This window comes from Lichenostomus cassidix, chromosome 8 (genome assembly GCF_008360975.1).
Source record: "Lichenostomus cassidix isolate B80296 chromosome 8, HeHo_3.0, whole genome shotgun sequence".
NCBI lineage: Eukaryota > Metazoa > Chordata > Aves > Passeriformes > Meliphagidae > Lichenostomus > Lichenostomus cassidix.
This window is the reverse complement of record NC_139489.1, coordinates 22,956,102-22,977,732: the sequence shown is the minus strand read 5'-3', so window position 1 is coordinate 22,977,732 and position 21,631 is coordinate 22,956,102. Positions and strand designations below refer to the sequence as shown.

The 21,631-nt window shown below is 39.4% G+C and overlaps 2 protein-coding genes across 5 annotated transcripts; both read left to right on the top strand.

Annotated features, from left to right (window-relative positions):
* Window positions 1-366: 366 nt before the first annotated feature.
* RGS18 (regulator of G protein signaling 18) lies at window positions 367-8,757 on the top strand. 2 transcript variants are annotated; one of them, XM_085068360.1, is made up of 5 exons: window positions 367-674; window positions 1,357-1,458; window positions 4,047-4,108; window positions 5,166-5,332; window positions 7,153-8,757. In XM_085068360.1, exons 1-5 carry the CDS (start codon window positions 556-558, stop codon window positions 7,405-7,407), a joined length of 705 nt encoding a protein of 234 aa, XP_084924486.1. In that variant the 5' UTR covers window positions 367-555; the 3' UTR covers window positions 7,408-8,757. The 2 variants fall into 2 exon arrangements, with proteins under 2 accessions (XP_084924486.1, XP_084924485.1); XM_085068359.1 differs by having other exon boundaries at window positions 4,044-4,108.
* A 125-nt stretch (window positions 8,758-8,882) lies between these two features.
* On the top strand, window positions 8,883-21,188 carry LOC146434065 (regulator of G-protein signaling 21-like). Of its 3 annotated transcripts, XM_085068363.1 has the most exons (7): window positions 8,883-12,718; window positions 14,180-14,264; window positions 14,897-14,979; window positions 16,331-16,407; window positions 17,534-17,700; window positions 18,658-18,888; window positions 20,308-21,188. In XM_085068363.1, the coding sequence occupies exons 3-6, from the start codon at window positions 14,969-14,971 to the stop codon at window positions 18,859-18,861; spliced, it is 459 nt and encodes a 152-aa protein (XP_084924489.1). In that variant the 5' UTR covers window positions 8,883-12,718; window positions 14,180-14,264; window positions 14,897-14,968; the 3' UTR covers window positions 18,862-18,888; window positions 20,308-21,188. The 3 variants fall into 3 exon arrangements, with proteins under 3 accessions (XP_084924489.1, XP_084924490.1, XP_084924488.1); XM_085068364.1 differs by lacking the exon at window positions 20,308-21,188 and having other exon boundaries at window positions 16,346-16,407; window positions 18,658-19,219; XM_085068362.1 differs by lacking the exon at window positions 20,308-21,188 and having other exon boundaries at window positions 18,658-19,219.
* The last annotated feature ends 443 nt before the right edge of the window (window positions 21,189-21,631 follow it).

Sequence of the window (21,631 nt, the reverse complement as noted above, 5' to 3'; positions counted from 1 at the left end):
GAAGTAGGTGGTTGTCATCTCTGATGAGTGGTGCAAAAATTAAAATCTCTGCTTGCAAAATGATTGATCAACCCCAGCTTGGAGGAGACCCTGAGATAGCCTGAGTTTGAAGGCAGTATATGGAACTGAGGCTGCAGAAGGGAGCTTAAGGGCAGGTGGGACCTCTCTAAGAGCTGAAGACAATGTTGTATATTATTTTCTGTGACGTTGTCGTTAAAGTTAATTTCATGGGCACTGTGGTGTGTTCAGGTGTTTGGGAGCACATGCTGGTGCCACCCTCAGCCTGGCAGAAGATGAGCTCCCCGGCGCTGCCGCTCTGGGCTGTGGTTTGGCTGCAGGAGCCCTGCAGAGTTGCAGTCTCACTTCCCTAAGTGACAAGTGTCAAACCAGAACTGCCCTTCGAGCCTGCTGTGAGTGCAGCTGCAGGCAGGGAAGCTGGGGAAGCGCCTTCTGCCCTCCACCTCCTCTGGACACAGCACCAGGCTGGTGCAGCATGTGAGAGCCAGCAGGGCAGGGAAGCAAAAGGAACCTTTCCGGAAGCTTCGTGAGAGGAAGATGGAGAACCCACTTCTGTTATTCCCCCAGCTGAACATTTCTGCTGCGAAGGATAAACCCTATTACAAAGTCATGAAGTCAGCCATTAAGGAAGAGCCACACAAGGCGAGCAAGCCTGGGTAAGTGTTGAGGTCATGCTGACCCTCTGAGTGTTCTGTTTATAGGGAGGATTCTTCCAGCAGAGCTTGTGGGTGTAAATTTAGGGCACGGATAATTTGATTTTTGACATATGTCTGAGAACTCATGAACTGCAGTCCTAGAAATTGTATGTGTAAAATATTAACTCTTTAAGAAACGTTATCTCATGACACTCTTGGTTTTTGAGGACAAGAAACAAATCAAATTCGTGATCTAAAAATTCTAAGAAAGAGAGGTTGCAAGTAGTTCTGAGAAATGCTTCTCTAAAGCCTAAATATGATCCGGGAAAGCTTTTCTTCAAAAATTTCAAATGACAGGAAGAAATACTTCCTTTTTTCTTTGCGAAACGTTACAAGTAGAAGACACTGAGCCAACCGTTCATGTTCTCTAAAGGGAAATTTGGCCCCTTCGTCTTTAAAATAAATTAAAAGGATGCTGAAAATGACAGGATTTCTGTTTCTCTTTGCCAGTATGTCATATGTTAATTTGTGCTAACCTATGAAGAAAATACCATTAATGTGAATAATGTATGTAGGAGAACTAACACTAACATTACTGTAAATGAAAATAGGAAGATCTGTAATACAGAAGCAGAAAATGCCTGAGAGGGAAAACCCAACTTTCTACAAGGTTTCTTGAATGGCTACTCCAATTCTGTTGTAGAGCTAAGCAGAAGAGAAATAGGCTGAGCCTGCTCCTGCAGAAACCTGAATTCCATGAAGGTGATCACCTTGGCAAACCTGGAAACTTGACAAAAGCAGCAAGGTAAATATTATAAAAGAGTGAGCTGATGAGGATTCCTTCCAAGAAGTGCCTGTGTGACTCAGAATGTTTCCTGTCCCTATATATGTCCATTCTTGGAAGAGAGTAACACTTTTAGAAGTTCTCAATCTAACCCAAGCATGCAAACACTACAGAATTGTCTGGTGCTCATCAGGGTAACTCACCAGGAGTGTTCTCACACCACAGGTCCCCATACACTTGGAGAGAGGTTTAAACCTTGTGCCAGCAGCCTTTGTATGAGTCCACTGACTATACAGACCAATAATCCACTCAGAAATGCATCTGACAAATCACTGCCAGCAGGAAAATCATCCAGCTCCTTGCAAAGCAGGTTTTCCAAAGATTTCTGTGATGTACAAATGCCATATGTGTTTTAAATACTGAATGCATCATTCCTCAGTAATTGCAATGACTGGTTGAACGCTCTTGTCTCCAAAGTTCTGCTACTGATGTTTATGCACTGTGGTCATACTGTCCCTGGTACTTCTCATAAAGGTGCAGGGTGAAATCTTGGGTTTACTGACTTCAGTAAGAGTTTAATTCCTGCCTTCAATGCAGTACCAAGATTTCCCCAATACATTAAGAACTGCATTCGCAGGTCCTCGCTGAGAGGATTGCCTCTTTAAAAGAGAAAGCAGAGCTGATGCATGCAGACACTGTTGGGTGGCTCATATAGCCCAGGTATTTCATACAAAGTACAGCCACTCACTGCATTCCTACAACCTGTGAAAAGGCACTTTCAGAGCAGTAATAATTCTCTGAAGGAATTCCCCCTTTTAACAGACCATCACTTCCTCACTCAGCTGTCTTTTACCATGGTACTCTCAGCTGGTGCCTGACTAACAGATTTGACTGTTCTTGCATGGAAGAGAAATGTGTAGATTTCTGCTGGTCTTTATATAGAGATTAGAAAGAAATGACAATTATATTTGTAAAAAGTGGAAAAAAACCCAAACAAAAAAATTACTCTTTTTCAAATAATAAAGTGAGATAATACCTTGAAATGTACTAAGTATTTACTTAGCTTTCATGATTTCCATTTTTCACACAGAGTTACTAAAATAAGTAGAAAGAGAATTTAATGAAATGCTGCAGATGGGAAGTGAGGTGATCGTAGAAATGTTAGTTAATCTGTTAGTTTAAATGTTAATCTTTAGTTTAAATGTTAATCTATTAATTATTTTCTTCCCATATTTAGAAAGTGGTTTCTGTCTTGGTTTCTGTCTCTTATTGCACAAACTCATTGCTGCACTCAGGTGTTGGGGATCTGTGAGGCTGCTAGGTTGATGCAAATTCTGAAGGAAAACCAGGAACTCACACTAGGGTATTTCATTTCTCCAGCATTTCTACCTCTCCTCATGAACTGTTTTCCTCTCCCTAGCTAAAATTTTCATTCCTGCAAGCAATGACTTCAGCTATGAAACATGTGACACCTATTAACATAAAAATGAAATTCCTCCTTTTGAGTTTTGTGCAAACCCAGGGTCATAACTGGCTTAAATTCCTTCCCAAAGAGATTGGAATTTCCTTGCATCTAAACTTCACAGGTTTTGCCAAGGAGCCCAAATTGTGCAAATCAAGCAACAGAACTGCAAGTCTTCACAAGGAAGTAGAATCATATTCCAGAAACATTCAGTCCATAAGAACTTGATCTGACCAACTAATCCTGGACAGGTTGCTCATTGATACTTTCAGTGTACTGGGCTTTGCCCTGGAATGAAAATACTTCTAAACATTCATTTTCATGAAGCAACTGGTAAAAATTGACTTCACCTTCACTTAAATCCTACTCCTAGCATGACACAGCTGACCTCCTGCTTGCTCCAGTTCTGGCCTACTAAAAATCCAGGGACTGTCCAGGTGTGCATTCAGGCTCAATCTATACAAAACAAAAAACAGATTCTCCAAAACTGTATTTACATGAAAGAAGAGAGATGTTTTTTGGGGTTTTTTTCCTTTCTTTACTGTTTCCTAGGGCAGAATTTTTGAAATCAAACACATGCAGCTTGACATACTTGATGAAGAATATGAAGAGTTTCATAGATGAGGCACAGTGTCTCAGAATAACATGACATTTGAAATATGTTTGTGGTGAACAAACCAGACTACATATGTCATACATGCCCTACAAGACTGACACCTAAACCATATTGCTACAATTTTGTCTTCAGGCTGTAGAATTCTGCATATTTCATGGAAAGCAGACTGTGGTGACAGCCTCAGAGTGAGCATATTCAAAACCACATCTCTGCATAAGTATTTCTTAAGTTGAATTAGCTGACAAGATGTGGCTCCCTTATGAGTTTTACCATGCTCTCAATTCCCTTAAAGATTAGTAGAGCAACACAAACCCCACAGGGAAACATCTCTGCTCTGATGTTTTTATAAAAAGAGAAAAGAAGTACAACTCTACAGGAAAAAAAGTCAGAAAAGAATGAAAGCAAATGTTCCTGAAGTCCCTAAGAGAATTATGTCCTGAGCCATAATGGTAACAGGCAACATATGTTACACAGCTTCCTAAATGCACAATATGCACAATTCTTCAAAACTCCTCTCTGTTTCTCAAGCAGTGTGTCTCCTGAAGAAGCAGTGAAATGGGGAGAGTCTTTTGACAAACTGCTTTCTGAGAAAGGTTAGTATCTTTTTCCCTCTCCATGCAGACTGCTAGGATGGAAAATTGATGGTAAAGGATGGAAAATTGATGGTAAAGGATGGAAAATTATGAAATCCAGTTACGCCCTTAAATAGATGTGGCAGTTACCTAACCTAGGGATGATGGGTCATTTATACCAGTGTGTGTTTCCTGCTTTCCTCATCTTCTTAGGCTGCAGCATGCTGTCAACTTGTGAAAATAGTTGAAAATCATCTTTAATCCCAGTATTTTATTGAACAAAATAATACAGCGGATAGCAAAAATTCCCTTCGGTAAACAGGAGCATTTAATCTGAATATTGCTCAAATATTCCTGACTGCATATGTTCTATGCACTTAAGAAAAGACTTTGTCACTTCTGCTGCAGTTTGTTTCCAAGCCAGTGACTGGATCCAAGCTGGCCAACATTTGAGAGGTTCTGCTGCTCCCATAATTATCCACTGCACATATGTCCCTGCCTTCACTGTGGAGGGACACATGTGTGTTTCAGCTACAGTGCTGGACACTGTGAGCTTCTCAAATCTGTTCCTTGAACAGTGCACATCCACACAATTGCATTACTTCCACAGAAGAAGTGTACTTGGGAAAGAAAATATTCTCAGCATAACAACAGCAGGATAAAGCAAATTGTAAAGATGCTGAAAGCCATCCATTTTAATTGCTGCTGGAGAACAGTTTACTTCTGAGCAACGATTCAAATTTTAGTGTTTTGATCAACCTCAATTGATATCCAGCTGGAATAAAATCCGTCACTTTCAAATACATCTATGTGTTTTGCTTGCTTCTCTTTCTAAATTTATGAGGTCTTGGTAGTGGTTTTTTACTGATGCTGCGAATTCTGTAATGAGAGTTACAGGATCATAATGGAAAAACTGCACTTACTTTAAAACCTTTATGTATTTTAAGATAATTATCTGTAATGTGGTATTATTCAAAGGGAGCCAGACATAGTTTACTACCTTGCACAGACTGTGTGAAAAGACTAACTGTCTGATAAGGATGTATTTTTAAATGCAATTCAACTTTCCCTTTTGTAGCTGGGTTGGATGCCTTCACAAAGTTCCTGAAAACTGAGTTCAGTGAGGAGAACATCGAGTTCTGGATAGCCTGTGAGGATTACAAGAAAAGCAAAAGTGCTCATGAACTTCTGCCAAAAGCCAAGACCATTTTTGAAACGTTCATACAGAAAGATGCTCCAAAAGAGGTAAAGACATTCTTCATTATACAATGTTTGATTGACACAGTTGCATCTATGAAATCTGCTTTTAAGAAGTGCATACACAGGTTCAGGAGTCAATCATGCAGTCCACTGACATATGAAGACTGTATCATCAAAGTCAAAACTCTGGAAGGAGCATGGACTTGACTTGATTGACTCCCTCCCCATTTTCCACCCCTCCACCTCGAATTGCATATCCTTGGTATGTTACTGTCAGCACAAAAATATGTGCATATGACAATCCTCATCAGCACTAAGGCCTTTCTGTAGTATCATAACAGGGAAAATAGTTTTCATATTTACAACTTTTTCATTTTTCCAAAGTGTGTTATAAAGGATTCATAAATGAGCAAAAAGTACTTTTTGCCTGCCCTAAGAAGGAGATTAGGTTGGGAGAGTATGAACTTTTCAGTGAAAAGTTCAGACTCTTTCAACAGATCTTTTGGACTTACAGATTCCTGTAATTCTATCAAGCCTGAGAAGATCTGATACCTGTTTTATTTTTTTTATTTGCCACAATAGCAGAAGTTAAACACCAACTTCTGCTTCCTTGTAACAAGGGCGAAAAACGTGCAACTCTCATGTTAGTGAAAGGATTGCAAAGTGGTGCAGTTTCCACCTGCAATTCCCATAGATTACATTAGGATTCACATCTGTTTTTCCCAGGAAATGCCCACTTTCAAAGACTTGTGTCCCTTTTCATTTCTTTCTCTGTTGTGTGCCTTTGTGGGGATGCAGCTCTGGGCAGGTAACAAGTGCTGCCACTCAACACTTGAGATCGATGGAAGAAAACAGATGAGCAAGAAAAAAGCTGAGGAGAGGACAAGGCAGGGAAGTCACAGCAATAGAACAATTTTTTTTTCTGGTTTATTTTGGTTTGGTGCAGGCAGTGCAGATGCTGTGGTTCACCTTGGGCACTTGGCTTTGGTGAGACTTCCTCCCTTGGTTTCAGCTGACAGCTGAGACCACACGGCTCTGAGCTTGCACCACTTCTCTGACTCCTTGCCCAGCAGAACTCTTTTATGCACGAATATCTGAGCCTACAGTTTGATAGGATGATAAAAATCTTGGATGAGTGGATCATTCCCTCATTGCTAATTGCCCTGCAGCTCAGATCTAAACTATTTATTCTAACTAGTTGTATGGAAATTACAGATGCCTCTCAGGAAGGAAAAGAAAAGCCTATCATAGAAGTCACTTTTTGACTGGGTCAGCCATTTTTAAAATATATATGCTATCTTATTTTTCAAAATAACATGCTTAAATCAGTGTGTGTGGCTTTAATAAAATTCCCATGCTATTAAATATTTCCAAGGATGAATGCAACATTGAATGCAGCAGCGTATGGAATAGTCACTTTGATATGCTTTTCCAATCTAAAACCTCTAGAGATATATTTTAAAAATATTATTAGAATTTTCTCACCTTCTTACTACCCACACTACACAGAAACCAGAAATTTTAAATATTCACTAACATAATCTCATCAGAAAAGTTCTACATTAATCCTAAATGAGAACAGGGGGAGTTCTGTACCAATCTGGTGTTGCAAAGCCTGGGAGCTGCAATGTAAAGATCACTATTAGAAAGTTACTTTTTGTTGAACATTAGGGTTTGTCTTCTGTTTTAGCAGTTTTCCATGGTACCAATGAACACACCAATTCTGTGTGTTCACATCCTGTCTATGGGGGATTCGAGGTCCTCTTATCAGAAAAGTCTTTCGCTAACATACACCGTCAGTGCTATGGATCATAACAGAGGGTCTATGTCAATGCACATTAATGCACACTTTTCCTCCTTCTCAGGTGAATCTGGACTTTCACACCAAGGAAGCCACAAGCCAGAGCATGGGGCAGCCGCTGCTGAGCACGTTTGACGCGGCGCAGAGCACGGTGTACAGGCTGATGGAGCAGGACAGCTACCCGCGGTTCCTGCGCTCCGACCCCTACCTGACCCTGCTAAAGGGCAGCAATCCTGCCCGCCCCACCCTCCGCCGCCGCTCCCGCTCCTTCACTGGCCACGACTTCCAGGGCGTACGGCCACAGCTGTCTGGGTGGTGACCACAGAGCTCGGCCCTTGGAAATCCCAGCTACTGCTGCCACTTGTGTGTGTTTTAAAGTCCAGACCCTTAACAACTGTAAATAAGTGGTAAACGAAAGTTAAATGCACTTAAACCAAGTCAGAGCTCTGTAACAGAATCTCATTTTTGTAGAAAAGTAGGTAACATGTTGGCAAGTCAGATTGTATAGAACTTTAATTTATCCATTTTCATTTCATTTTTTCCAAGCTCGGGCAAAAAGCTTTGATCAGATTTGAGGGGAAAAGTTTGGATTTCCTGTATAAAAATGTCTCCTAAAGTGCAGTTTGATATTATCCAACAGGTATCCTGGGCCTGTATCACTTAGGCCAGGGTTTCATCACAGTTAGAATCTCTGTACCCAGTCTTTGCACATATTGATGTTTCTACAATATTTCCTACACTAAGCAAAGAGAATTTGTGGTATTTTCTCCCACTGTAAAGCACAAAGAAACATTACTTGGTATAATGCAAAGTTACATGAATTTTAACGAAAGACACTGCCTAATTAAATGTATAATTAAAATGTAGCCATTGCCTATTTTAAGAGGAACATAAAAATACCTCTTTAATATTTTGGGGTACATTTTCCTTATTCCACATGTCTGTTCTCTGTTTTAAAGCTATGCTGTATAGATTAGCTATGGCATCAAATACTTGTATTTTAATTTTTGCAACTAAATGAGCAGTAACAAAGGGCCAAGAATGCTATTTTAACACAATGTGTATCCTTAAATATCAGGTCATGTCTATGTGTATATATATATATATATAATATTTCTACTTTTATTTATAAATAGCCATGGTATACCAACTTTGTTACTAAACTTTGTTCTAATATTTTTCTGCCTTTTGTTTTGAAAATGTATCTGAAAATTAATGGCCCTTGGACTCAGCAGAACAACTTTCAGTTCTGCTGGTCATTAATATACTCTCTATAGAAGAGGAAGGAGAAATCTCCCTTTTTATTTCTTTACTGTCAAAGTCAGACATATATTTTATAGCTAGCACACACAGTTATTCTGTACTTTTCTTTCACAGTTGATGCAGCCATACCTTGAAGCTTGGTGCATTTCTTAAAACCTTGCACATTGGTTCAGTTTAGCAAGGGGCTTCAGGATTTATTTGTAACTGATTTGTAAATTCAGTAGCTTTGCATGGAATTTAAGCTTTCTCCCTTTTCTTCTCCTTTCTCTAAGTGGTGAAGGAGAAGAGGTGTAGTTCCTGAGGATGGGACTTTGTGTTCATGGCTAATTTGGGGTGTGTATGACCTGCTGGACCTGCAGCTTTCCCTGTCTGCTTTACTCACTTTCAATAAATCTGATCTGCTAAAGGGTTGTCAGCATCTGATTTATCACTAGCACATTGATGAGTAAGATGTGAAGACTTCACCTAAGGTTCAATTCTAGCTGTAATCACTGCAATGTTAATCAAATTGTTCCTGTGCACAGAGATCCAAACTCACCAGGAAACACTGCTGAGCCACCATGACCCAGGAGCCATCTCCAGATCCTTGCTGGTTTATTCCATCCTCCTCCCCTGATCAAAAACCACCAAGCACATGCTCTTTCTCATGTGTGAGCAGTCAGAACCTGGGCACAGGGGTTTTTTCAGTGGAAAAATGGTCAAGCATTGGAATAAGCTGCCCAGGGAGCTGGTGGAGTTACCATCTCTGGAAATGCTCTGGAGGCCTCTGGCTGTGGTACTTGGGGGATATGGTTTAGGGGTGATTGTGGTGGGGGTAGATTAATGGTTGGACTGGATCTTGGAGGACTCTTCCCTTCATATCAGCTGGGAATTCATACCTTGAACAGATTGCCATGGAGGAAAGATATGAAAAAAAATACATATTTTTGATACTGTACCAAAATCCAACCAAATGATAAAAATAGTACCCTGAGCAAGACTTTTTCTTGCTAGCAAAAGCCCAGCTGTTAGTCAGAACGGTCTGCAATGATAAATAGAAGTCAGCAGGCGCCCTTTATTTCATTTCACAGACACATGGAAAATTCTGCCTATCTCCAGGGAGGCCTTCCTCAAACCCATCAGTCTGCGGTACTGACAGTGCTAGTCCCTCTTATGAGTTTTATAATGAAAACAAACAAATAAGATATTCCTGGTAGCTATTTCTGCATGTGTGTTTTCCAAAGATAATTATGAACCCTAGCTGAATTTACAGCAGACTAATGCCATGGGAACCACGGTAAAAAGAAAGTCAAGATAAACTCAGAGAAAGGAAGGCAAAGGACACAAAGATAAACCAAAATGACATAATTATATGGCAAAGAGGTTTTTTTTTCTAGAAGAGACTCCTTTTAGTGAGAGAAAATGAGCACTCTACTATTCAGTGCTGTCCTCAAAGATGAACTAGGCATGGATTCAGTACAAGTCTGTGATGCTGTTCCAGGATTGATCACACTCAGGGCTGGCCCTGCACAGATGCATTTGCAGCCCAAACCTTTGGGTAGTACCAGAAAACGCAGTCAGGCTTCCCTAATTTTGGCAGAATCATTGCCATAGTTATGCAAATCCTCTTGTTGAGCTGCCCTAATGCAAATAATACATATACAAAGCCTATTGGGCAAGTGTTTTCATTGGGGGTTATTTTATGTAGCAGCTTCTAATATTCATAGGTGCCATTCAGCATCCAGGAACAGCTCCCAGAATATTCAACACAATAATTTACCCAACACAAACACTGCACTTTTCTCCTTACACAGGTGAAGTCTCAGGACACAAAGGATGAGGGAAACAATCTGCTGGCTTGTATAGCACAAAGGTTTGACTCCTGTTTCAGCACCTCAGTCTAATTAGATGCTTCAAATTGGCTGAATTATGATCTGTTTCTTTATCTTGAGGGAGATGGAAATACACATGACCACATACAAAGACAACCTGATTGATTTTTGAACTGACAAGAAGAGGAATGAAATCTAGGAGAAAGAATCTCACAGAAGACAGGTTTTCATCTCCCAGTGACGCAGGCAATCAGTAACATGGCTCTTACATGCTTTTACATGCTACAGCTTTTCAGTGACTCACTAACAGCAGATCATTTTCCTCTCCTTTTGTCCCCAGCTGCTCAGCTTGCCTTAATTAGCTACTGCTTTGAATGCAGTTCCCTCTCCTTTCCACATATGCTGCCAAAGACCTCAACTGAGAAAAAAATTGCAGAAAATCGTCTTCCTCTCATCAGTGATTCATATGCACATGAACTTATGCCTGGCTCAGCTGCCTATCCCAGATCTCACTCTGTTCTTTGCATTTTAGTCAAATGCCTCAATCAAATGCCCTTTAAGCTCCTGGGTGGCTCAGTGCCAAAGATAAAAATGTATTTCCTCTCTCTGCCACCCAAGCTTGCTTCCATTTTTACTTTTTCCCTCACTAATGTGTTTCTTTCTTCCATTTGTTGTACTCTGATCACTTAGGGCTGGTCTCATAAAAGCTCCCTCTGGTTTTGCACCAAAACTTTTCCCTCTCCTTTCCTAAATGGAATCTGTTTGCGTAACCTCCTCCTATTTCTTCCTTATGCTTTACAGGAAATTATCTGGACTGCAAAATTTACAATCTAACCTCTACCATTGCCTTCTCCATGAAAGGGAACTAAAATTAACTAGCAAGAAACACAATCCTACAGCAGGCATTTGAGAGTTTTCAAACAGGACAGAAGATAATGCTGAAGCCTAATAAAAGGACAAATCTGAACTCTCATTTCTTCACCATAAAATTTGCTCATAATTAAGACACCCTTCTTTCTTCACATCTCCCTGCTCTGTTTTCAACTTTCTGTACCTAATGCTGTTCCAGTTTTTCCTGGTTGCACATTTTCTTGAGAATTGTTTCCAGTTATTTTCCAATGTAGGTTTGTGTTGGTATAGTACTTGGAAATCCTGTATATGGGGAGCCCAGAGAGCTGTAAAATATTTTGACAGATTGTTCTTGAAATCAAAACATTTCACCTGAAGGGCACAGTTTGCCTGGGTGGAAAATAACAGCTCATTTTCTTATGCAAAACAACTGAGTGGCATACTGAAGGCACACAGAGCTATTCATATGGAAAAAATAAATTATTTTGTGAGTTGCCCGTGCTGTGCAGCCCTGTGGGAAGGTGGGCATTTACATAGGGCTGTGATTAGGGTAGATTTGCATCCCTGTGGGACAGGAGTTTCCATGTTCTCAGGATGCCAGCGGTGCTTGGATCATGTTGGCTTCTCCTGACATAAGGGATGCAGTAGAGTCCCTCTGGGTTTGATTGCCTGGGGCAGCAGAACGGTGACTTTTTGTCCTGCTGAGGTGACACTGGACAGGACAACACAATCCAAGCAAATCTCTGTATGGAATGGGATTAACAGAGGCCAAGTGCTGAAGAGCATTAATATATTGAACCTGAACCAGGGAAACACCAGCACAGCCAAACATCCTCTGGAGAGTGTGAGCTTTTCTCACATTGTGCTCAGGTGAGTACAAGGCAGCCCTTCTAGGAACAGATAGAAATGAAGAATATTTCTTAGGTTAATACCTCAATAGCTTGAACATGTAGTATTGCTTTTGACTGTCTATTCTGATTAGTATCTAGGGTCAGTTTTGGGTCAGAGGAACAAAAAATGACCTGTCTTATGCCCCTCAATAACCAATAGCTTCTCATACAGGAAGATAAGTTGGTGAAATTAATGCCCAAAGGTAGCAAAAGATTAAAAGGTGAGCATCAGTAGAAGTCAAACAGTGAGCCTTAAAGTTCTGGAGATTTAAATATTTAATAAAGCAGGGGTCCCTAGCAAGTAACATTGGCAAAGTTGGAAACGTTCAGTCAGATCCACATTCCCTGTCCTACAGTTCCAGGTCTCCTGGGTCATCAAAGGCAGGGGACCCAAAAATCCACAGCACAGTGCTCAGAGCTCCTGAAATGTGAAGTCAGAGGAGGCCTCCCAGCTACCCTGAAAAATAGCCTGAGAGAGTGACTCTGCAAGTCCAGCCCCAGCAATGAGTGAACTGAAGCTGCAACTGTGTGTGTCAGCTGCGTCCAGAGTCACAAAAAGCTGAGAAATAATTCTGTGTGCAATTTCCATCCCATCGCAACTACATTTTCATATTTCCTTTTGTTTGCTTGATACAGTTTATGATGAGTAGCCAATACACTTGCACAAGCAGCTGATGCATTTAATACTAAGATCACCTTTTCTCCTTAGTGAAATACTCGATTTTCCTTCCAGACACTATTAAGTTCCAAGGAGAGGAAGAACAAAGAAATACAACCAGCTGGTTTCTATGGGAAGAAGTGGCTGTGCCTAACTTTGGTTAGTGAAACTATTGTTATTGCCCCAATACAAATATCACAACAACCCTATTACCTGCTGTGTACCTGAAATATTATCAGCTGGCATACACTGAGCAGCCACTGACAGAATGTTTGGTGACAGCCCAACAATGAGAATCCCTCACAAAATCTTGTGAATTGTGAGCAGTACCCCATAAAGAACAAGAGCAATCAGACTGCATCCATCCAGTTATTATATATGCTACAATATTCCTGGGTTGAGCATCCTTCTGTGGCTGCTAAGGCTGACCTAAAAAGTATCAGCTCTGAAAAAATCTTTAAGAGATGGTCATGTCTGCATCATTCAGGTATCAGGCTATTAGATACAAATTTTAAAAATGTGTTTCACTCTTTGGAATTTTGTTTTGAAGGAAATCTGTATCATCTGATGATATTAAGAAAAAATAGACAGAGATCCTGCAACCCTCCCTCTCATAAGCAAAATAAGTCAATTTACCATCACGGTTCTGAGGTGGGTAAATAGTAGAACCACTGGGATTAGACAGAGGGTAAACACTGAGAAATTAACAGAGCCAGCCAAGAAAGTTGCCTAATTTGGTGTCATCTTGGTCCTCACAACTGCACTCACTTTTCTGGCATGATACGTAGAAAATTCAAATGTGAGCTGTTTACACTCTGCCAGGCCAGAAACTCTGCAAATAAATATTGGTTTGATTTTGTATTATGTTTATTTTTTTTTACGAAAGCTCAAACCTGGGATTGAATAAATCCCAAAGGATTTACTGTAAGTGCAGATGCTGAAGTTAGTCTCACTAGCATAATACATGGAAGGCTTTTGGTCCTGTCTGACACAGTGTTACCACCCACAGTATATACTCTCCCAATAAGAGAAAATAAACAATTGAATAAAAGAAGAATCAGGAAAGAAGCAGAAAATCAGGATGATAATTAACATTTCTCTTCTTCTGCTATAAGGTTCAGAAGGAAGCAGATGCAAAGCAAAGGAATTACAGAAAGGATTCGTGTTTTGCTGCCAGGAATCTTTTTTTAGGAATAGGTAGGACTAAAAGGAGTATCTTGGGTCATCATTTCTAGGGCTCTACTAACAAAGACAACAATTTAAAATAATCTCATAGATACATGAAGCTCTATCATCAAAGTACAGAGGAGAAGAGAGGGCAAAAAATTATCCAGGGAGACTGTAAAAATGTAACATTTTGTGAAGCCTTATTCTGGTTTTCAGCCTGAATTTGTTCACTGGCTGTTCATATACATTTTTTCTTTTGTCAATATAACCATTATTTTTTCTCACTGGGTTACCCCTCCATATTCAGAAGACAATCATAGCTCCTCTTTGCTTTCATCTTAGAGACAAACTGGTCTTTTACTTTTCTCCTGTGAGACGGTGCAATTCTCCTGCTCATCCCAGTAATGCACCTCTCCATATCTGTTTCCATCTGATTTCATCTTTCTGGAGCAGAATTGACCAGATTCGCTATTTTTTTGTCCCATGTGAAGTTCATCAAATAGATTGACCTGGAACTTCCTTTACAGATCTACAAAAGGTAAGGATAAGGAATAACCTCTTAACATTGCTAAGGATGAAACCTGGCATGTGCTGCTTGGGTTTTCCTTTCTTACCTTAGAAGATAGGCATGGTTAAAATAAGAAAGATGTTCTCAGGCAGGCAGGAGGCAGCTTTGTTCCTGACTGTACCATAGAGGAAAATCAAATGGGACCTAAACTCCTAAGACTGCTCTACTAGGTGTAAAATATTTTAACTAAGACAAAAAAAGTCCCTTACTCTGCAAGCTGGGACAGCTGGGATGCCAGTTCCTGAACCACCAGGAGTTCATGTTAAGTGGAGACATTGAGAACCAAGAATGTGGGTAATGTGAGTGAAGCCTGGCTTGCTCAGGAGAGTCAGGGACAGCAAGGGTTATACAGAGGAAGAAACAAGCTGGGGATGAAAGAATTATTGTCAAGAGCAAAAGACAAGTTACCTAGACCCCCAGCTGGCTACAGTCCCTTTGTGTTATGGCCACTCTTAGGGGTGAATGGCACTGGTAAAAAACAGGCCATGTGCTTGGAAGAAATCATTTTAAAGACAGTGTTGGAAGCAGTTTGTGGATGTGTGTTGTCCTGTTTGGTTCTTCACATGCTAACTGTGCTGTTCCTGCTGTCACATTACCTTCAGCTTGAAGATCAGTCAGAAAAAGAAACTCTGCCTTCCCTGTGACAGTCAGACAAACAAACAGTGGAACAAAAAATGCCAGTGAAGTGAGTTGCTGTTTATGGCTATTTTAATCGTAGGAGATTTATGTGATGGGTGACCAAGTTTGAATAATCTGCACAGTTTCATTTTCCTTCCCCCTTTGAAGGGGACATGGCTATTTTAATTCCTTGTTGTCAATTCTGCTTGCCATTCCCATTCAAGTAAATCCCACGAGGTCAGTGAGATCATTCTCGGGGTGGTGAGTAAATATTAAAACAACTGATACTGCCCATAAGAACGAGAAGGAAAACTCTCTGGTTTATCCTGGTCTTTCATTTCGCTTTTTTGTTTGACAAGAAAGCTAATAAACATTTAATAAAAATCCTGAAAATTTGTTATATATTTGATAAAAGTTTCTTAGAGTTGCTAAAACAAATTCTCTGCTGATTGATTCCATCATCACATGATGTCTCACAAAGCACAACATAATGCTATGTTTAGTTTTCATTTGTGTTTTCACAGACTCACTATATTTGCACTCCAGTTTCCCTCATGTATGTGTTTATATATACTTAAAAATATGCATGATTTTTTTCTTGTTGAAATATTATTTTTGCACTCTGGATACAAGTAAATTGAGAGCTACAAAAAAGCTTGCTTTTTTAAGGTGTCTGTGCCACTATCTCTTGTAATAATTATAACTACAGCTACATAATATCCTGACACTGCTCTATAATCTTTCTATGAATTTGCAATTAGAAAACACCATTACTGGTGATGCTGAGAAGTGACTGTAGAACACAGCTCTCAAACTCACCTGTGTAATTCAGAGAGCAGAGTTTTGACAGCTGACTCCTCAGAGTCCCCTTAGGAACATCAAATATTTTTTACAGAATTCAAGAGTGGTTGGAATTTTTTTATGTTGAGTTTGTTTTATTTAATTAAGAAAACTGGCAATATTTTATACAGAACAAAGTGTTTGCCCTCATGTCCAGCAGAAGCCTACTGCAAGTTAGAGTGGAAAAGCCAAAACTATGAATCTACTCAATTATTTATACCACTGAGAAGCTGGTATAAGGCCCATGTTTTTCCTACCAGTGTTAGCTTGATAACATTTTAGGTAATTCCAAGCAAAAAGTGTCTCATAAATTAATTGTTAATCTTTTTGAACTCGGGAAGAACTTCAGTAAATGCTCTAGAACATTCACATGTCTCCTATGCTTTATTAGAGCTCCAGACAGTGCAAGCATTTCCAGGATGAATAGCCAAGTCAGCAGAGTCCAATATTGCTGATTTTCAGTGTGTAGGGCAGGATGAGTTACTCACCCCACTCTCCCAAGCAGACAGCCACCCCCTAGGCTCTCAGCCACCCCAGACTGCACAGGGCAAAGACCACAATGCTATTTTCAAGGGTAGATGTTGTTTCCACAGGACAAATACTGGGGAAACCATGGCCTGGTCTGAGTCTGTGGATGCAGTACTAGCCAGTAAAGGTAAGAAGTAAATGAGAAATGTATATATATATTTTAAATTTGTCATCCCCTTTGCCAAACATCTCGACAGGTTTTCACACTTGTCCTAGCTGCAAACACAATGTACCTCCTGGCCAGAGCTCAATGGCTGGCAGAAATGCTGTGAAATAGCTTTTATTAAGGTAACTGCTAATTTCCCCTTGCAATGGTTTCATTTTTCATCATTTTTTAAACAAAAACCCACAAACGTTTTCTTAGGTATTTCTGTTTCACACAAATGTACACGTAGTGCAGTGACTTCCAGTCAAACAAAACAAAACAAAACAAAACAAAAAAGACGTATCTAAAGTCACTTCTCCTAGAAATGCCATTTCTACAGACCTGACACCACAAACCACATGCAACTTGGGAATTTCCTTGTCCCTTCCCCATCTCTCTGCAGTAACTTTGTGCCCTGGACCCTGGGATGCCTCCATACTGTTCCTGGATAGCATTAACTCAACTAACACAATTAAATTTGGGTACTGACAGCTTTGAACTTGCCATTTGGATTAATTTAAAAATGGTTTCTTCCAAACAACCCTTTATTTGTTTCATTTTTTTTCCCCTTCAAAGGGAAAAAAAAAAAGAGGAACAAAGAAGTAATGACAAATCCATCTTTCTATCCAAGTTTTAATCTTTCCTTGATAGGAGATGGAAGCACCATTTAGGCAGGGAACCTCAGCTGTAAGGGGAGCACATTACCAAGGTGTGACCTACAATTCTGCTTGCTCCTTAACCCAGTGGTCAGCCTCAAATCTCTAATTTCCAAATCCTCTTGAAGTCCAAAGCCTCCAGAATCCCCTTTTAACAAACATATCAGTGCTAAAGAGACCAAACCACAGCAGGCAGCTGTTGGGAATGTTCCTCAGTTGGTAACTCCCTGAAAAACTCTTAGTCCCCTTCTCAGCACTACAATTTTATCTCCTATTTATTTTCCCTGCAGCAGCTTCTCAAACCTGACTGCTGGCTGACATGCAAAACAGTGGCAAATACACAAGTTACACTATATATATACAGCATAAATACATATACACACACACACATCTGTGTGTATACATGTGCATTAATTGCACTGGGCTTTTTATTACTACACATTTTCCCCCAGAGGGCCTGGCAGCTTTTCGGACATTTCTGAAGTCAGAGTTCAGCGAGGAGAATGTGGAGTTCTGGCTGGCCTGCGAGGACTTCAAGAAAACCAAATCCTCCACCAAGATCGCCTCGAAAGCCCAAAAGATTTATTCTGACTTTATACAAGCTGATGCTCCAAAGGAGGTAAAGAGTTTTTTCTGTGTGTACTTTGGGTGCTGAGGGCAGGGATGAATGGCAAGTTCAGATCCAGACTTCAAGGAATGACAGAAAGTACAATTCAACCTGGCTGTAATTAATTCCATGTCCATTATTTACCAGGTAGGAAACACTTCGTGGAACTGTGAGACAGAGACATTATTGTACTTTACATTCTTCACAATGGGAATAAGTTTACCTCACCTTCTGAAACTTCCACCTGAAGTTTTAAGGAAATTTATGTTCAATATAATTTGTTTCATATAATGTTTCATACAATGTTTCATAACCATTTTTCATAATGCAGTAAGCACCATTTCTGCTGTATTTTAGGTACCAGAGTATTGTTAGGTTCATGATTGCATTTGTTCTTTTGCATAGCTATTTTTGACACGATAAGAATGCAAAAATTTCCATCACAGCATTCAATTTTTTCTTTATTCCAAAAAAGCTTACTGCGAAAGAACAAATTGCTTATTATTATTCACTTTCTGCACCTTAAACTTTTACACTGATACTTTTGCCTTCGCTAGCAAGAGCACTTTGAATGTCCCCATATCTTACAAGTGATTGAAGTCCATTTTATTATTGTTAAAAACAAAAAATCCTTACAAAATACATAGGGCCAAAATCTAAAACAATGCTGAGTACCTTCATTTTTAATTTACTACTTGATAATCAGTATTTTACAGGATTTGGTTTGGCAGAAAAATGACATAATCAAAAGAAAGTTTTTTTTTTTTTTCCAGTGATGCCCTCTTTTTAAGAGCCAAATAAAAGGAAGAATTCAGTATGCTAGAAAACGAAGGGATGAGCTTCCTGCTTATTTGCATCAGCCAGGTTATTTGGGAGGAAATTCAAATGCAGCCTCTGCGTCCTGCCCACTAACAGACCTCAGCTTCCCCAGCAAACTGACTCTGCTTTCATGCTCCTTTCTCCCTGCAGATCAATATTGACTTCCACACCAAAAACGACATCTCCCAGAACATCTCTGATCCAACCCTCAGCTGCTTCGATGCTGCCCAGGGCTCAATCTACAGCCTCATGGCCAAGGACTCTTTCCCCAGGTTCCTGAGGTCAGAAGTGTACAAGGAACTTGTAAAGAAGCACCAGGACAGGAATCAAAAGAAATGGCTCCCGTTTCTGTGAGGAAAAAACACGAGGCTTTACCAACTGGTAATGCCTCCCATTAACAGATAATTATTAATTATTAAAGTGATTGCAGAAGCCACATTCAAGAATCCGATATGCCAGCTCGGTTTTAAGTACAAAATGCACAATACTTTCTAATAACAGTAGAAAAATACTCAAGGAACAGGATGGAATATGCTAGATATTTGAGCTACCTTCTAAATAAAGAAGTTTGCCATTGTTATTTTTTTCCAGTGTTTGCTTCATTTGTCAAAGAGATTTGACATTTTAAAGCAGAATGTTTTGGTTTTCTGGTTTGCTGCTGATTCCTCTTTAAAAGTATGGCTTCAAAAATAAATTCCTTTTAGGGGACTTGAATACATTTAGTCCTTCATTTGTCATCTTATTTGTAGCTTGCAAAAAAATTTAAATCCTTGTTTAAACATGTTTAATACTAATCCAAAACAGGAGAAGTAGAAATATGGTCGATAACACACTATGATAATATTTAATAAACAGGCAGCTGCTTTATAACAAATGTTCTTGGCATTCAGAGCAAATTAATGTTTCATAATACAGCTGTCTTCAATATGAAGGTCTTCAATTTTCTTTGTGTTAATTTAATTTTTTATTGAAAAGTCTCATGATTGCACAGGCATTTTTGAAAACACAAAACAGAATCTTCCTTTGTACATTGTCAATTAATTCATTTTCTTTGCTCTTCCAAGTATCAGTGTAACTGTCCCCATGTACTCATGAAGAAATTATTTCATTATTACTAATAAAATTCATTTGCCAATTTAATTTCAATGAAATACAGATAAGCAATAAGCAGAAGAAACAGTTTTAGGCAAGTAAATGTGCAAATCAGGATTTAGTTGTGGTGTTATCCTTCAAACCAAAATGATGTGATTGGAACCTGCCATCTTCAAGTGTCTGCAGATGCCCACACTGATCAAATACACTGCTCTTAGAGGATTTATTGCATATATTTAGGTGAAAGAAGGAGCTGTGTCATGGTATTTGAAGAAAAAATACTTTAAACCATATGGGGCAGAAGTAATCCTTGCTATGGAAAAAAATTCTAAATACAAGAGACAGCAATAAGATTAAAAAAAAAATTCTTTAATTTAAATTTGATGTTTTGGAGCTGCTGTAAATCTCCAAGAATCTCTCCCTACTTGGAGCTCTGCTCATACCTTCTACACACCACCACATCCTCTATGCACAATATCCTCTCCATTTTATCAAACTACATTAAGCAACCAATTCATTTAGGCTATAAAAGATATTAAGCAGCCTGAAAGCCTGAATGCACTGCCTCCAGTTACAAACTGAGGTTAAAATCCTGCCAATCCAAAGCAGACAGGGTGAAAATACCTATTCTTTGATACCAAACTTCTAGTCCATCACTTAGTTTTAATTTTTGTTGTCTGCATTTCTTTTCCTTTCTTTCTCCCCCAGCACTGGTGGTTAGCAGAGAAATGCACACCATGGCTGAGGTGAAGCTACAAGGAGGATGTGGGTTTCTCTTGCCTCCCCATTCATCCTGCAGTGACATTTCTGGGGAAAATCACCACTTCTGCCTCTCTGCACCAGGGGATTTCTGCAGCCTGAAGTCTCAGCACAGGCAGCAGCCAGGACTGCCAAAATTATGTCATTTACTCAAAAGTGCAGCAAGTCGTTTTCCCTTCCTGCAGATCTAATTCTCATTTTCACAATAGAAAATTCCCACATAAAGGAAGCAGTGGGATCACATCAGCCTTCATAGTAGTGCAAAGTAGAACCCCAAAATTTCTCTGCTACCAATCGTCTGGGACCTAAGGATAAAAAATTCAGGTGGTGATGAAATCTCACAATTCTCTCTGTGTCCCTATCAGCTTTCACACTTCTGGCTTTATCCCATCACAGACAGAGAGAGAAAGTGCCAGAATGATGGCACCAGTGAGCTCCAGCTCTTGGCCATTTGAAAACACAGCTTGAGGAGAACATAAAAGCATATATAAAATAGTCAAGCATGGTAAAAAGAATGTGTGTGATTATTCTGATTACTGCATAAAAACAGGATCAGGAAGCATCATGTCCATATGATGTCAGGCTGATTATCTATGAGCAACAGCACTGTTATTGTCAAAAGAGGGCAGAATTCTGAAGATGTTAGCAAAAACCATTAACTTTAATAATTACATAGTAAAGAACTATGAATGATTTTTAAGAGAAATGTACAGGAATGGCACTTTTAGGGCTTATCCCTGACTCAAGGGTAAACTAACAGCACTACTTTTTTCATAATCTTAATGAAAACTTCGTTACTCCTAATTGACAATGTTAATTTTTGCTGTTCATCAAGCCTTTGCTGTTCATCAAGCCTTTCAACATTTTTATTAACCTGTTTCAGATTGTAAATATGAGATGAAACTTTCAAAATGTGAATAAAGGATCACTATAAATTCATATATATCCAATGGTAATTTGATGCCCATTCACAAGTAATTTTCAAAACTCTCAGAGCACTATCTGTATATATAATATGCAATTAAAATAAAGCATATTGAAATGGTTTGGAGTTTATCAATCAAATTTACTTCTGTAATCTACCTTACCATTTTAGCTTCATAAGAGAAAAGCTTTCTATTTCAGAAAGTATTTAAAAGCACCCAGATGTGAAAGTAGTCTTCATTTCTCTTTATTTTAGGTCTAAAACTGCTGCTTCATGCTCCTAAATCACCAAAAAAAGGTCGCAGCTTAGAGTCCGAACTCTGGTAATTTGACTTCGGGAAAGGCCAAG